Below are 13,876 nucleotides of genomic sequence, written 5' to 3'. Positions count from 1 at the left end.
ACGTTCTGAATGGAAATGGAATGTTAAAGGGATACCTCCCTCCAGGCTGGGTATTGGGACCCTCCCTCCCTCCAGGCTGGGTATTGGGACCCTCCCTCCCTCCAGGCTGGGTATTGGGACCCTCCCTCCCTCCAGGCTGGGTATTGGGACCCTCCCTCCCTCCAGGCTGGGTATTGGGACCCTCCCTCCCTCCAGGCTGGGTATTGAGACCCTCCCTCCCTCCAGGCTGGGTATTGGGACCCTCCCTCCCTCCAGGCTGGGTATTGGGACCCTCCCTCCCTCCAGGCTGGGTATTGGGAAAGACCCTCCCTCCCTCCAGGCTGGGTATTGGGAAAGACCCTCCCTCCCTCCAGGCTGGGTATTGGGAAAGACCCTCCCTCCCTCCAGGCTGGGTATTGGGAAAGACCCTCCCTCCCTCCAGGCTGGGTATTGGGAAAGACCCTCCCTCCCTCCAGGCTGGGTATTGGGAAAGACCCTCCCTCCCTCCAGGCTGGGTATTGGGAAAATCCCTCCCTTCCTCCAGGCTGGGTGTTGGGAAAATCCCTCCCTTCCTCCCTCGCTCCAGGCTGGGTGGGTGTTGGGAGCCTCCCTCCCTCCCTCCCTCCAGTATGAGCTGTCAGAGGAGATTGTTTTCCCTCAGTCGGGGTTCTGCCTGTCAGTTCCCTCAAACCCCATGTATAATTCAACAGCTTTGGGATGTAGAGGGAGGGAATGGAGGGTGAGAAAGAGTTGAAATAGAGGTATGGAGAGTGCGTGTGTTTTAGGAATGGAGCCTGTGTGAGTGCCAGGTCTGTACAGTGCCTGTGGGGTTTAGACTAGGAGTCTGCTGTCACGGTACTGAATCAGACTCATTATCAACATGCTGCCCAATATATTCTTTACTTATTTAATACAAGGGACTACGCTCTTTCTCTCTCTCATTCCATCACTTCTCTCTTTCCCTCTTTTTCTCTCATTGATTTCAAGGGGGGACATTTTTAATGTTTCCCCTTATTGCAAATCGAAACCCAATTCACTGTGCCTGCCCTTGTCTTATCTTACTCATTGTGATCTCAGTAAAGCAGCATAATGAAAAACATAGCCTTTTAACATTGTTGGGATTTGTGCCACAGTCACTAAAACTCTTGAGAGCGAGGAGGGAGGGAGGTGTGTGTGCTTGAGCCAGGCAGCTCGAGCCATGGAAAGGCCTGGATAGAGCTGGCTGGTGGACAGGCAGACTAGCCTCGACGGACCATGTTATCGCCACGGTAACAGTGTAGCGCTGATAAAAGGCGGTCTTAAAGGGTCATCTCGAACACACGAAGGGGAGGGAATCAGAGAGAGGGATAGAGGTAGAAATAGGTGGAGACCACTGGGAAGAGAGGAGTTGTAGAGAGAGGGATGAAGAGGATAGAGGTAGAAATAGGTGGAGACCACGGGGAAGAGAGGAATTGTTGACAGGGATGGAGAGGATAGATGGGCCTGTTTCATCTTCTTCCTTGATCCTCCCCCTCTTCGCCACTTTGCTTTCTCTTTCTTACCCTTTATTTTTTCCGTCTGTGATTTTGATATTCCAACAATGAATGTGATATGACAGGCAGTGGGATCAGGGGGCCAAGACAGAATAACAGAACAGGAAGAATATGTGCATATGTAATGTCTAAGTGTTTCTCTCTTGTCTCTCTCCCTTTAGGCCACAGTAAAGCAGTGCGGGATATCTGCTTCAACAACACTGGGACTCAGTACATGAGTGCAGCCTACGACCGCTACCTCAAACTCTGGGACACAGAGACAGGTCGGTCCAGCCGCGGTTGTGGTGACAAGGATAGAAATGCCACGAACGTTCCTCAACGTTGCGCCCTTCTGAACGTAGTTCAGGCCTGGGGACTCACTGAACAGCACACTCGTGGTCATGATATAAATGCCAGAAATAGAGCCATGATTACTTGCTCAGAGAATCATGTCAGTTGTTGTGCCTTACTGAAGGTGGCCAGCGTTGTGGGACATTTAGATTGAAATGTGTTGTGTAGATGTTGGTTCTACCATAAGGACCATGGAGGGTCTCTGCTCCCCCAGGAGATGGAAATGTGTTGTGTAGATGTTGGTTCTACCATAAGGACCATGGAGGGTCTCTGCTCCCCCAGGAGATGGAAATGTGTTGTGTAGATGTTGGTTCTACCATAAGGACCATGGAGGGTCTCTGCTCCCCCAGGAGATGGAAATGTGTTGTGTAGATGTTGGTTCCACCATAAGGACCATGGAGGGTCTCTGCTCCCCCAGGAGATGGAAATGTGTTGTGTATGTCAGTGGAGGCTGCTAAGGGGAGGACGGCTCATGAAGATGGCTGGAATGGAGTCAGTGGACAGCACATATGTGATGTGTTTGATACCATTTGATTGACTCCATTCCAGACATTATGAGCCGTCCTCCCCTCAGCAGCCTCCACTTGTATATGTTGGTTCTACCACAAGGAGCAGGGAGGGTCTCTTCCCCCCCCAGCAGGGGGCAGTACAGAAACAAATCCTCTACTTGTTGCTCTGCAGGACCACTGACTTGTCATAGCACCTTGTTTACTAGTCACTGAGCTGTAGGGTTAGGGCCCATTCCATTTACATGTAGTCAACTTGTATTGGCCTATTGTAATGAGGATTCTTGATATTGTCAATTGCATTGACAGAGTTGGATTTGACAAAACTGATTTGATTGACAGAATGGCACACCGGCAAGTTATGGCTGGCTGCAGGTGGTGGTCCTCCCACAGAGATTCTATTCATGAATATGTCATTCTATGGTTTCTGTACTATATTGAAGACGTGCGTTGCAGACGGTCAGTGTGGGTTGTTCTGAAACATGTAAACTCTCACTCCGCAGGCCAGTGCATTTCCCGCTTCACAAACCGGAAGGTGCCCTACTGCGTCAAGTTCAACCCAGATGAGGACAAGCAGAACCTTTTCGTGGCCGGCATGTCTGATAAGAAGATCGTTCAGGTACTGTCATTACACACACACACACACACACACACTACCTAGAGGCTGATCAATATGAGACAGGAGTGCATTTCATGCTCCGTGGGCTCCAGTGGAGCATGTGAGAGACCGGAGCAACAGGACTAGAGCAAGTTATTCATCTTGGGAAATGTAGAGAGCGAGGACAGAGCAGAGAAAGACAGAAAGAGAGATCTGTGAAAGACAACAACCTACTGAGACCAGTCCCTTCTCTGGAAAAGCAATTAAAAACTGCTCCTGGGAGTCTGTAAACGGGCAATCGTCTGCCCCCTAATTACATTGCATACATTACACTGTACATTTTGTTGTGTGTGTTCTAGTGTTTGTCTGTGACAGGAGTGTGTGTTGTGTAATTATTTTTCCCATAGCTAATCTACCTGTGTGTGTGTGTGTGTGTGTAACCTGTTTCAATTTGTATAAATGTAATAATTTTTTCTCTCTTTCTATCTCACCCCCCCCCTCTCTCAGTGGGACGCAAGGACAGGGGAGGTGGTTCAGGAGTATGACCGTCACCTGGGCGCGGTCAACACCATCACGTTTGTGGATGAGAACCGCCGTTTTGTCAGCACGTCAGATGACAAGTCCCTCCGCGTGTGGGAGTGGTGAGTGACTGCTGAGCTTTTTACCGGTACCCTACCACTGTGTTGGCCTGAATCAGCATAGTTATGAAATGAGGAGGATTCAACAACATTGTTGGTGAGTAGCATCAAGCATCACTCCTGGTATTATGCTTCATTTCCATATTATACTGTATCTCCGGCATGTACATTAGAGCCAACAGCTTGTCCTGACAGTCTTCTAGATACCTCTGCAAACTGAACTCATTGCCAAAGAGTGTTTAACAAGTGATGAAGTGCAAATGAGAGTGGTGGAGGAATGTATTTGGTTGACTGGGTTGGGGTGCTATGGGTGGGCAGGTCATGAGAAGTTTAAGTACCGTTAATTTTGATGTAAAGTCTTCTAGCTTGTCATTTCAGGGTCTTACCTACCAGCTCTTATTCCTCTGTCATATTTATTTATTCGCTTATGATTTGTTTAGCTAGATTATTTTGTCAGGAAAAATAAGTATTTTCAATCGCCAAGCCCGGCGAGAATGACTTGCAAATTAGCTTAGTTCCCAAGGCGATTAACAAATGCTGTTGTTTACCTCGCTAACTTGATAAATATTTAAGACCCGGTGACTAAGGACAGAAGTTTCACAGGGTTTCTTAGAGGGAATGTTTTATTAGAAGAACACATATTAAATGAAATGCCCTCCTTTTCCCATCATTTGTGTTCCTTTCTGTAATATCCAGTTGGTGTGTGTTTAAGCAGTAGGATAGACTGGTAAGTAGACGGTGCCAGGGATGCCAGCTGTGGCTTTAGTAGTGTAGTCTGGAGTGGGCTTGGTCGGTGTGAAGGGAGCATTATGCACTCTTGCTAGTATGCCTAATAAGGCTATATGTGAGTGAAGGGGTTGAATGCACCGCCATCTGTTAGGTCTCTGTTGCAGTTTTTACAGTTTATTAGAGACACTGTACTGGTTAGCTTTTACGATAGAATGTGCTCGTTAGTGTTGTCACAATACTATAATTTTTACTTCGATGCCAGGTTTAGTATCACGAGACTCGATACCAAAACGATCCCACATCAAAAACAAAGGTCTATTAGCCAAAGTCCCAGTTCCAGACATATAAACTCTGCTACTGCTGTGTTCACTGGATCCAGACATATAAACTCAGCTACTGCTCTGTTCACTGGATCCAGACATATAAACTCTGCTACTGCTGTGTTCACTGGATCCAGACATATAAACTCTGCTACTGCTCTGTTCACTGGATCCAGACATATAAACTCTGCTACTGCTCTGTTCACTGGATCCAGACATATAAACTCAGCTACTGCTCTGTTCACTGGATCCAGACATATAAACTCTGCTACTGCTCTGTTCACTGGATCCAGACATATAAACTCTGCTACTGCTGTGTTCACTGGATCCAGACATATAAACTCTGCTACTGCTCTGTTCACTGGATCCAGACATATAAACTCAGCTACTGCTCTGTTCACTGGATCCAGACATATAAACTCTGCTACTGCTCTGTTCACTGGATCCAGACATATAAACTCTGCTACTGCTCTGTTCACTGGATCCAGACATATAAACTCAGCTACTGCTGTGTTCACTGGATCCAGACATATAAACTCAGCTACTGCTGTGTTCACTGGATCCAGACATATAAACTCTGCTACTGCTCTGTTCACTGGATCCAGACATATAAACTCAGCTACTGCTGTGTTCACTGGATCCAGACATATAAACTCTGCTACTGCTCTGTTCACTGGATCCAGACATATAAACTCTGCTACTGCTCTGTTCACTGGATCCAGACATATAAACTCAGCTACTGCTGTGTTCACTGGATCCAGACATATAAACTCAGCTACTGCTCTGTTCACTGGATCCAGACATATAAACTCAGCTACTGCTGTGTTTCACTGGATCCGGACATATAAACTCAGCTACTGCTGTGTTTCACTGGATCCAGACATATAAACTCAGCTACTGCTCTGTTCAATCGTTGGCCATCTTTTGAGTTCAATGTCATTACATTTAAAAATGTGTATTTACATGTTTTTTATAGACTGCCATGTATGCAATAATAAATCAATTATACTATCATACAAGCAATTTGACTTTGGTAAAAACAATCTAACTACAAAACAACAATGGTAATAATTTATTTGAATGGTGAATCTTTATGATAAACAAGATGTAGGTCTATTCACAATACAGATGAATACATATTATTCAATAGGGGTGTGTGCATGCATTGAGTTATTGAGCTTGTTTTAGTTGGTTTCATGGAGCTACAGATGACAAACAATCCCTCCCATTTTGGATTTATTTTACTGGCAACTGCTAGGATTATTTTATTGTACTGATTTAACAACATTTGCATAAAAGAAGCAATCTCTTATTTTATAAAGGTGTGCACTGTCTCTAAGAAAGTAATGACGTCATTCACTGAGGCAGAACATGGCGGTGTAATCTGCCTTTGGCTATGTAATCTAGTGGAAACCAGACTGGAGGCGAGGGAGACAAAGAAGTTCATTTGTTTTTGGTGGCGAGGGAGACAAAGTGAATTAATAAAGTTTTCGGTGACAATCAGCTTTGAAATCAGCATTTTTTAAGTTCCAGTTTGCATATGATCACAAACAAAGTACCAGGGTAGTGAATTGATGTTTGCTTCAGCTGTAAGCTGGCAAGGAAAGTTAGCCTACAATTAATGCTGGAAGCTACCCGTATTGTCTTACATTGTAAAAGTGTTCAAGCCTGTCTGGACATTGTTTTCCAAACAGTAAGGAACCGTTTCAATATTTCTACATGCCATTCCATTATTCAAGTGTGTTAACCCTATCAGTCCCAAGCCCTCAGCAAAAATCAGCTTTTCATTTATCTGACTATAATTTATCTGCATTTCCTGCCCTTATATTTAGCCTCACAATGAAGTAGTTTACCATGTTCTTGGCTGTGTGTTTTTGGCTGTGTATGGCTGTGTGTGTTTTTGTGACTAGGCTCTGACCTAACATAATCATATGGTGTGCTTTCGCTGTAAAGCCTTTTGGAAATTGGACATTATGGGTAGATTAACAAGAAGTTAAGCTTTAATTTGGTATATTGCACTTGTGAATGTATGAAAGTTACATATTTCTCCCAAAAAATATTTAGAAAGTTAGCGGAACCCCTAGCTGTAAGAATTTTAATAACCAATTATTAGTCATCAAAGTCAGTGCTGAGTGCCCTTCTCTCTGTGCATGGTGAACGTCAGTAGTTAACTTGTTCTCTGAACAATAGCGTTATCCTTTCGGAAAAGCTGACCACGACTCCATTTTGTTGCTCCCTGCCTACAGACAGAAACTAAAACAAGAAGCTCCCAAGCTCAGTTCTGTTCAATGCTGGTCCGACCAGTCTGATTCCACACTTCAAGACTGCTTCGATCACGCGGACTGGGATATGTTCCTCATTACTTCCAACAACAACACTGACGAATATGCTGATTCGGTGAGCGAGTTCATTAGAACGTGCATTGAAGATGTCGTTCCCATAGCAACGATTAAAACATTCCCAAACCAGAAACCGTGGATTGATGGCAGCATTCGCGTGAAACTGAAAGCGCGAACCACTGCTTTTAACCACGGCAAGGTGACCGGAAACATGACCGAATACAAACAGTGTAGCTATTCCCTCCGCAAGGCAATCAAACAAGCTAAGCGTCAGTATAGAGAAAAAGTAGAGTCACAATTCAACGGCTCAGACACAAGGTATGTGGCAGGATCTACAGTCAATCACGGATTACAAAAGGAAAACCAGCCCTGTCACGGACCAGGATGTCTTGCTCCCAGGCAGATTAACTTTTTTTTCCTGCTTTGAGGACAATACAGTGCCACTGACACGGCCTGCAACCAAAACATGCGGCCTCTCGTTCACTGCAGCCGAGGTGAGTAAAACATTTAAACGTGTTAACCCTCGCAAGGCTGCAGGCCCAGACGGTCCACAGACGATGCAATCTCAACCACACTGCCCTAACCCATCCGGACAAGAGGAATACCTATGTGAGAATGTTGTTCATCGACTACAGCTCAGCATTTAACACCATAGACCCCGGGTCTCGACCCCGCCCTGTGCAACTGGGTACTGGACTTCCTGACGGGCCGCCCCCAGGTGTTGAGGGTAGGTAACAACATCTCCACCCCGCTGATCCTCAACACTGGGGCCCCACAAGGGTGCGTTCTGAGCCCTCTCCTATACTCCCTGTTCACCCACGACTGCATGGCCATGCACGCCTCCAACTCAATCATCAAGTTTGCGGATGACACTACAGTGGTAGGCTTGATTACCAACAATGACGAGACGGCCTACAGGGAGGAGGTGAGGGCCCTCGGAGTGTGGTGTCAGGAAAATAACCTCACACTCAACGTCAACAAAACAAAGGAGATGATTGTGGACTTCAGGAAACAGCAGAGGGAGCTACCCCATATCCACATCGATGGGACAGTAGTGGAGAGGGTAGTAAGTATTAAGTTCCTCGGCGTACACATCATGGACAAACTGAATTGGTCCACCCACACAGACAGCGTCGTGAAGAAGGCGCAGCAGCGCCTCTTCAACCTCAGAAATTCGGCTTGTCACCAAAAGCACTCACAAACTTCTACAGATGCACAATCGAGAGCATCCTGTCGGGCTGTATCACCGCCTGGTATGGCAACTGCACCGCCCACAACCGTAAAGCTCTCCAGAGGGTAGTGAGGTCTGCACAACGCATCACCGGGGGCAAACTACCTACCCTCCAGGACACCTACACCACCCTATGTCACAGGAAGGCCATAAAGATCATCAAGGACAACAACCACCCGAGCCACTGCCTGTTCACCCCGCTATCATCCAGAAGGCGAAGTCAGTACAGGTGCATCAAAGCAGGGACCGAGAGACTGAAAAACAGCTTCTATCTCAATGCCATCAGACTGTTAAACAGCCACCATTAACATTGAGTGGCTGCTGCCAACACACCGACACATCTCCAGCCACTTTAATAATGGGAATTTATGTAAAATATATCACTAGCCACTTTAAACAATTCTACTTAATATAATGTTTACATACCCTACATTACTCATCTCATATGTATATGTATATACTGTACTCTATCATCTACTGCATCTTTATGTAACACATGTATCACTAGCCACTTTAACTATGCCACTTTGTTTACATACTCATCTCATATGTATATACTGTACTCGATACCATCTACTGCATCTTGCCTATGCCGCTCTGTACCATCACTCATTAATATATCTTTATGTACATATTCTTTATCCCTTTACACTTGTGTGTATATGGTAGTAGTTTTGGAATTGTTAGGTTAGATTACTCGTTAGCTATTACTGCATTGTCGGAAGTAGAAGCACAAGCATTTCACTACACTCGCATTAACATCTGCTAACTGTGTATATGTAACAAATAAATTTGATTTGATATTTGGTCAAATTAAATTCTCTCCATCGTTTTTACTAAGAACAGCAGCTAACTGATTGGGCGGCTCAGCAGAGAGGGCTTTACTATTTTTAGGCAGTGGAATTACTTGAGCTTCCTTCCATGCCTGTGGACACACTCCTTTAGGTTTTGGTTAAATATATAGCAAATAGGGGTGGCAATACCTTCTGCTACCATTCTCAATAGTTTCCTATTAAGGTTGTCTATATCTGGTGGGTTATCATTATTGATGGATAACAATACTTTCCTATTCAAGTTGTCTATATCTGGTGGGTTATCATTATTGATGGATAACAATAGTTTCCTATTCAAGTTGTCTATATCTGGTGGGTTATCATTATTGATGGATAACAATAGTTTCCTATTAAGGTTGTCTATATCTGGTGGGTTATCATTATTGATGGATAACAAAAGTTTTTCCATCTGTCCCAAACTAATGACCAAATTCAAAACTGTGATCTCTTTCATTATTAGATCTTTTATACAAAAATATATGTTCACTGTTGTCATTTCACTGATCTTTCTTATCTCTTAGATATAGGACAGACACTTCAGTACAAACTTGCTTTAGAATTTTTTTCATGCTTAACAGTTTCCCGTGTGTATCAAGAATGGTCCACCACCCAAAGGACATTCAGCCAACTTGACTGAAGGAAGCATTGGCATCAACATGGGCCAGCATCCCTGTGGAACGCTTTCGACACCTTGTAGAGTCATGCCCCGATGAATTGAGGCTGTTCTGGGGTCAAAAGGTAGGGGAGGTGCAACTCAATATTAGGAAGGTGTTCCTAATGGTTGTTATACTCCGGGCTAAGAATAGTCCATATTAATATATACGGACTATTCTTAGCCCTTTCTCAGCCCTGGGATGGTAAACAATGCCCCCACGCTTTCATAGCTGGGATAAGTTCTTTCCACCTCTTGCGCACAGCTTCAGCGAAGTACTCGTTGAGAAAGGTGTTGATTGCTCTCAAATTCTTGGCTGTCTCCAGAACAGCCATCTTGTCCTTGAACCTTAAATGTAACTACTGTCAGCCTGGGTCTGCCACCTGGGCGGGTTACATGTTTTTCCAGTCCTGTGAGTACGCTCCACCTCTGATCCATCTGCAGCTTTTCGCTGATCATTTTTCTCACTTTCTCCTCAGACTCTGTCCAGGTCTCATGAGAAGACTCTGGTATGCCATCCACGACAATGTTATTCCTTCTGGATTATCCCTCTAGATCAGGGATCATCAACTAGATTTCTTGAGGGAATGACCAGGGGGACAGAAATTAATTACAAATCATTTGTAGACTGCACAGGAGGTTGGTGGCACCTTAATTCATTGGGGAGAACAGGCAGGCTCGTGGTAATGGCTGGAGCAGAACCGGTGCAATAGTATCAAATACATCAAACACATGGTTACCATGTGTCTGATGCCTTTTCATTCGCTCTGTTCCAGCCATTTATTGTGAGCCGTCCTCTCCTGAGCAGCCTCCACTGATAGATTCCAAATTGATCGCAAGAAACCCAAACCGATATAACGTTTGACTAAAACATCATCATTTCAAATCTTGCTTACATTTGTATATGATCACATATATCTCTCCTTTATACGCAAGAATACTTTGGAATAGATTTCAAAAATTAAAATCACTTGGACCTGATTTGCTGGTGTTTTTACAGTCTTATAGCCAACTATTAAAAAATATATAACAGTTGTTTTTTGCTCAGGGAACTTTGGGGACCAAATAAAATCATCCGTGGGCTGAATGGCCACCCGTTGGGGAACCTTGCGCTAGTCATTTTTCCCAGTCATCTGTAATAATGATTGACAGACAGTGCTGATGTCATCCCCCGTGGACATAGTTTGTTGTCATCTTGCAGCACGTCTCTTTCAGGACATCCACCTCTCCCTGGGAGAACTGCAAACTGTTCTTTAGGTCTTGGGCGATCTGATCAGAGGTCCATTCTTTTGTTAGTTGAGTCCACCAGTATTTTGACAAAGCTCTTTTAAGCCATTGTAACAATAGCTTGTAGGCATCTTTTTGTTGATTCCAGCAAGCACAGCACATCGTGGCAATGAAAACAGCAACAAACAGCAGGGATTTAAACAGCCACAAGCCAGGGGCTATCTGCAGTCCCAGCCACAAGGGCTAAATGCATCGTGGGCTGTGTTCAAACTGTCAAGGAATTCTGGCTAGCATGATAGCTAGCAGTTAGGCAGGCTGCTTCGCCAAGCAGCAGCTCTTCAGACTTTTAGGGTTTGGCACTGTCCCAGCAACTTAGGCTAACTGTGTTGCGGGACCCAAATGAAACGAGTAGCTCTCCCTCGTTCCGTATTCGACATGCGTCGCTCTATGAAGCATGATTGTTTGCGTGAGTGGAGAGCTAACAATGCTGCCCAGACAGCTCTAGCAATGAATGAGTGATGGCCGAGATCCTTTTAACGCGTACATTTTGATATCTGCACTTGCTTCGCCCTTATGTTGGTGTTAGCAAGCAGTCTATATAGTGCTAGGTATCAACAGCCAATCCAGTTCGGGCTGGAAACTATAGTGAGCTTCGATTGGTCAATAGCAACTCGATGCCACGGTGTATGCGACAAAAGTTCAGCTTTCCCTGTTCACGCTCCCTTGTTTAATCTTCCCAACGTGCTCAATGGATTTCCAGTGGAAGTGACGCAGGGAAGGCATTTTGCTCTTGGGGCTATGAAGTGGCTGCACTGATAGGCGGTGTTGATCCTCTCTATCATGTGAGACACTTTTGAGAATGTTGAGTATTTGAGTGGATTGCACACTCATTAGGAGTCCTCCCAGGGGCTTTAGGAGTGTAATGTGGGAGCTGGAGGGGTTTGTTATGGTGGAGAGAAGACGCTGGGCCAACGAGAGGCTTTACTGTCCTCTCCCCCTGTGACAGCTCAGATGGTAGGATTAAGGAGAGCTCAACCACCAATCTCAGCTGAATTAGGCAGAAATAAACATGGAGTCACATCACTGACACAAAGATGGAGAGGGAGGGTAAGCTGAGGGATTTGGAACTACAGACGGACTCCTTGTTAGTCACACACAAACACAGCACATGCACTCTGTTGTGGCCCTTTTGTGCGCACACACATACACAGAATGAAGAGCTCTCTAGGTGGTTGGCTGTCAGCAGCTGAGGTATATTAGTTGAGGATGTGGAGACTGAGTGTATGGGCTGTGCTGTGCACGGTTTAGAATCAATACAATGTAACACACACACACACGAGAGAGTTAGTCCTAACCTTCCCCTTGTGGCTACAGTCTCTGCACCCCCTTATGGATCCATTAGACAAGACACTGGTGAGGGGGTAAGATAAAAACCAGGCACAATTTCATTAGTGCACACTGTAGCAAAACAGTGCAATTTTGCAATGGCAAATGACCAGTTCTCATTGGACAAATCCACATAGTCCCTTCCTATTTCAACCCGTTTTCTTACGTTTGATGCGTAAATTAATACGACCCAGGCCTGTTGAATTAGGACTGACTGGGACAGGTCAAGGTATTCAGAAACAACTGCAGCTTCATTATGGGCTTCATTAACGTACTGGGAGGAAATAACAGCAGTCTACTCCAAACTATCTGCTTTGTTCTCTCTTTCCCAGCCACGCAGACACATTGAGTTATTTTTAGAGTTCTGAGGGGGGATTTGATGCATTTTGTTTGTGTTTAGAGTTAGTTTGGCCTGACTCTGCTCTGCTGTGGACGTCAGTCAGGGCTTGCTCGGGGGGCCCTTTTGGTGTGTGTGTGTTTTAATCCTACCACTGTCTTCAGGTACAGTAGTTGACTCATGCTTCATGCATTGTAAGTTAGTTGTTTCCTGTAATTCACTCTGGTTTAGGGATGGAGGGTGTCCCTTTCCTTCTGGCCCTGGTTAGGTATAAGTCTAGCTGGTGTTTATGGGATAGAGCTGTTAGCGCTGTGGCTCTAAACCAGTCCAGCTGTGTGCTATCTGAGAAAGGAAGAGAGGAGTGAGAGATGGCCTCAGTCCAGATAGATAGCCTGCAACTGAGAGTGAGGAGGATCAACTCTTACGCGGCCAACACACCCTCAACACAACAACATTATTCACAGTCATACACAATCTTCAGCCTGTCGCTGGTGTCTCTGTCACGGACACTCATCCAGTTAGATCTGCCAGCTGCTCTGTTCACGAGTGTGTGAGAAGACCATAGAGTTGGATGACGCCATAAAGACCCTAGAACAAAATGCATGATTGATCTCCATTTCACTATCAAACTCAGAGGGCAGGGTTGAGAAAGTAGGGAGAGGGGGAAAAGAACACAGAAAGGGAGAGATTGGATTTAATTGGATGTAATTCATAACTTCACCATGCTTAAAGGAATATTCCATGTCTGCTTTTGTTTTACCCCTCTACAAATAGGTGCCCTTTTTGCGAGGCATTGGACAACCTTCCTGGTCTTTGGCTGAATCCGTGTTTGAAATTCAGTGTTTGCCTGCGGGGTCTTACAGACAATTGTATGTGTGGGGTACAGAGATGAGGTAGTCGTTCAAAAACCATGTTTAACACTTATTGCACACAGTGTGTAAATTATTTATGTGACGTGTTAAGCACATTTTTACTCCTGAACTTATTTAGAAAATGGATGTCTAACAAAGGGCTTTAATACTTACAAGACATTTCACATTTCATGTGTAATTAATGTGTAAACATTATTCCACATTATGGGATATTGTGTGTAGATCAGTGACAAAAATGTCTACATTTAACCCATTTGAAATTCAGGCTGTAAGACAATGTGGAAAAAGGGGGTGTGAATACTTTCTGAAGGCACTGTATCTGTAATGCCAACAGTGTCTGGATCTGAACTGTTTGGTCAACAGTATA

General features: G+C 44.9%; 1 protein-coding gene across 1 annotated transcript in view; it reads left to right on the top strand.

Moving 5' to 3' along the window:
* Window positions 1-13,876, top strand: part of cdc40 (cell division cycle 40 homolog (S. cerevisiae)) — a 38,863-nt gene that overhangs the window by 16,137 nt on the left and 8,850 nt on the right. Inside the window, exons 10-12 of the mRNA XM_020455026.2 lie at window positions 1,673-1,774; window positions 2,851-2,966; window positions 3,453-3,586. Coding sequence (XP_020310615.1) covers window positions 1,673-1,774; window positions 2,851-2,966; window positions 3,453-3,586 — 352 coding nt within the window. The remainder of the gene's footprint in view (window positions 1-1,672; window positions 1,775-2,850; window positions 2,967-3,452; window positions 3,587-13,876) is intronic.

This window comes from Oncorhynchus kisutch, linkage group LG21, assembly GCF_002021735.2.
Source record: "Oncorhynchus kisutch isolate 150728-3 linkage group LG21, Okis_V2, whole genome shotgun sequence".
Classification (NCBI taxonomy): Eukaryota; Metazoa; Chordata; class Actinopteri; order Salmoniformes; family Salmonidae; genus Oncorhynchus; species Oncorhynchus kisutch.
The sequence above is the reverse complement of the archived record's forward strand: the minus strand, read 5'-3'. Positions and strand labels throughout refer to the sequence as shown.